Genomic DNA, 2,582 nt, shown 5'->3' with positions numbered 1-2,582 from the left:
GAAAAGTTAGGCCTGTTCTTTAGCAAAAAAGTGCACAAGAAACACATAGGTATTATTTGTAGATTGATGAAGATAAAGAAAATCAACTTCAAGGATACATATTTAGGCGTACATATGTTCATAGATAGATCTAAACTGAAAATCTTTGACAAAATCATAGAAAAAATGGAGCAAAAAATAAAAAACTGGCTTGGCAAGATCTTGTCACAGCCAAGTAAATTTTTTTTTAATAAATCTGTGTTATCTAACATGCCTATTTTTAGTATGTGATGCTTTGTTCTTCCCAAAAAAATAACAAAAAGAATAAATGATATTCAAAGGGACTTTTGGTGTGGGGAAAATACTAACTCTAAGGGTATTTACATTAAATCTTTTGATTTCTTATGTAATCCAATAGACCAAGGGGGATTAGGATTTAAAGAAGCAAACAAGGTCAACCAAGCTATGATCAGTAGAATAGCTTGGAATTTAGTAAGTAACCCTGATGACCTCTGGGCTCAAATTCTTAAAGGTAAATACTTCAAGAAATCAGGAGCCCTTCATTCCAAAAACAAATCGCAAGCTTCTTGGATTTGGAAGTGTATTCTACAAGGAATTGCACACATAAAAAAGTATAGCATTTGGGAAGTACGTAATGGTTTACTAATAAACATTTGGGATGATTTTTGGCTTCCAGCTAGAAGAGAGACTTTGGCAGAGTCTTTTCCATCTAGAAACACTACTATAACACTTGTGTCTGAACTCATTAACTCAAACACAAATAAGTGGAATACTGATCTGTTACACTCTTTATTTGATAACTCAACTGTACAAGAAATTACAAACATTAGGTTATACACTACATCTGAAGGCTCTCTAAAAAGGAATAAACTTAGATGGACATTAACAAAGAGTGGTGAATTCTTTGTTAAATCACTTTATGCTAAACTCTCTAATCCTTCTTGTTGAACTCCTGCCAAAATTATTTTTTTTGGAAAGGACTGTGGACTATGGATACTTCACAGAGGATAAAATTGTTTATATGGAAATGTTTACAAGATGCATTACCAACTAGACAAAAGATCAGATCCACAGATAATAAGTGTGTGTTCTGTAACAGTGTTGTTGAAACTATTTACCATCTCTTTTTTGAATGTGCTTATGCAAAGGAGATTTGGAATCTGCAACCAATGGCCTCACAGGGAGTATCTCTTTCTCAAAATTCTCATAATTTGCATAATACTTTCTTGCATAAATACAATGAATGGTTAGCAGGAGATACAAACTCAATTTATATGACTCTTGCTGCTACCAAATGTTGGTTTATTTGGAAAGAGCGATGCCTTAGAATATATTTGAGGATAAATCTAGATCCCTTACACAGCTTGCTTTATACATAAGAAGACATTATGGTTATTGGCATCCAACACAATTGCATATCATAACTCAAGCTAATAGCGCAATCATATCCAAACTTTACATTACTGGCTTCTCCCAAGAATGAATACAGTAAAGATAAATTGCGACGCTTCTTCGATTTCAGAGCATACTAATGCTGGTTTTGGTCTTGTTTTTCGAACCTCTTCAGGCACCTTTCGAGCAACAAAGTGCGGATGGTGCAGGACCTTCTCAGCCCAAGAGGCAGAAGTTGTAGCGCTCTTAAGGGCAGTTCAATGGGCCATCAGACACAATGTTCAAAATTTGGTGATAGAAGGGGATAACCTGACAACCATTAAGTTTTTACAAGGAAAGACAAAAGATGTGAATTGGAAATGCTTAGCAGTCTTGAATGAAGTTCAACAACTAGCAGATAAATTAGTTTCTTTTCAAGGTTTTCAGTTTGTAGATAGACGCACAAACAAGGTGGCAGACTTGTTGGCAAAAGAAGGGCGACGATCAAGTAGCACAATTTTTTGGACTGATCAAGCTCCTAGATTTTTAATTCCTGCAATTGCGTTCGACACAGTCAAAGCATATGAATTATGTAACTCAAATGACAGTACCTTTGTATCTTGTTCATCCAGGATTAATCCAACAAATTCAGTCATTGGACGAGCAACTCACCATGGGTTAGTCTCTGAAGAGCCTGAATTAGCTGATTAATGTTGGCCTAGTAATATAAATCTTATTTTCAAAAAAAAAAAAGCACTAGAAGTGTGATAACTGTTATAGTCTATATCTAGGGCAACGAATCTGGACCCTTCTCCGTTATCCATCCCGCTATTAATCTCAATACTAGAATCATTTTCCTTTCAACTATTAAGATTATGCCACCTCATGTCCAAGATTTGGACTATGACAGTTGTCCCGGTTATAGGAGACTTTATATTAAATAGAACAAAAACAACAAAGAAAAGAGTCAAAGAAGAGAAGTCTCAGATTTGGTCGGAATTCCTTAGATTAGCTAGCATATGATCATACCAAGTGCTCCTCAGATTGAAGTGTATATGGGGAGTCTGGTACCTATCTTTCCCTTCCATTTCCTCACTTAAAATCAAACTTTGCCATTTCGCTTTCTCATTCCTGCCGAGCACTATGGTGCCCCGTTTCCCTTCCCTATTCCTTATTTATAGGGAAAAATCAAAAATGGCAACTATTATAGT

General features: G+C 35.5%; 1 protein-coding gene across 1 annotated transcript; it reads left to right on the top strand.

The window, feature by feature from the left end:
- The first annotated feature begins 1,479 nt into the window (after window positions 1-1,479).
- LOC113279449 lies at window positions 1,480-2,082 on the top strand. The gene has a single exon (XM_026528144.1). It carries the CDS (start codon window positions 1,480-1,482, stop codon window positions 2,080-2,082), a length of 603 nt encoding a protein of 200 aa, XP_026383929.1.
- The last annotated feature ends 500 nt before the right edge of the window (window positions 2,083-2,582 follow it).

This window comes from Papaver somniferum, chromosome 5 (assembly GCF_003573695.1).
Source record: "Papaver somniferum cultivar HN1 chromosome 5, ASM357369v1, whole genome shotgun sequence".
NCBI classification, from domain to species: Eukaryota; Viridiplantae; Streptophyta; class Magnoliopsida; order Ranunculales; family Papaveraceae; genus Papaver; species Papaver somniferum.
This window is presented reverse-complemented; position numbering and strand designations above follow the sequence as displayed.

Coding starts and splice junctions, on each gene's coding strand:
- LOC113279449 (XM_026528144.1), top strand. CDS start 1,480: ATGAATACAGTAAAGATAAATTGCGACGCTTCTTCGATTTCAGAGCAT.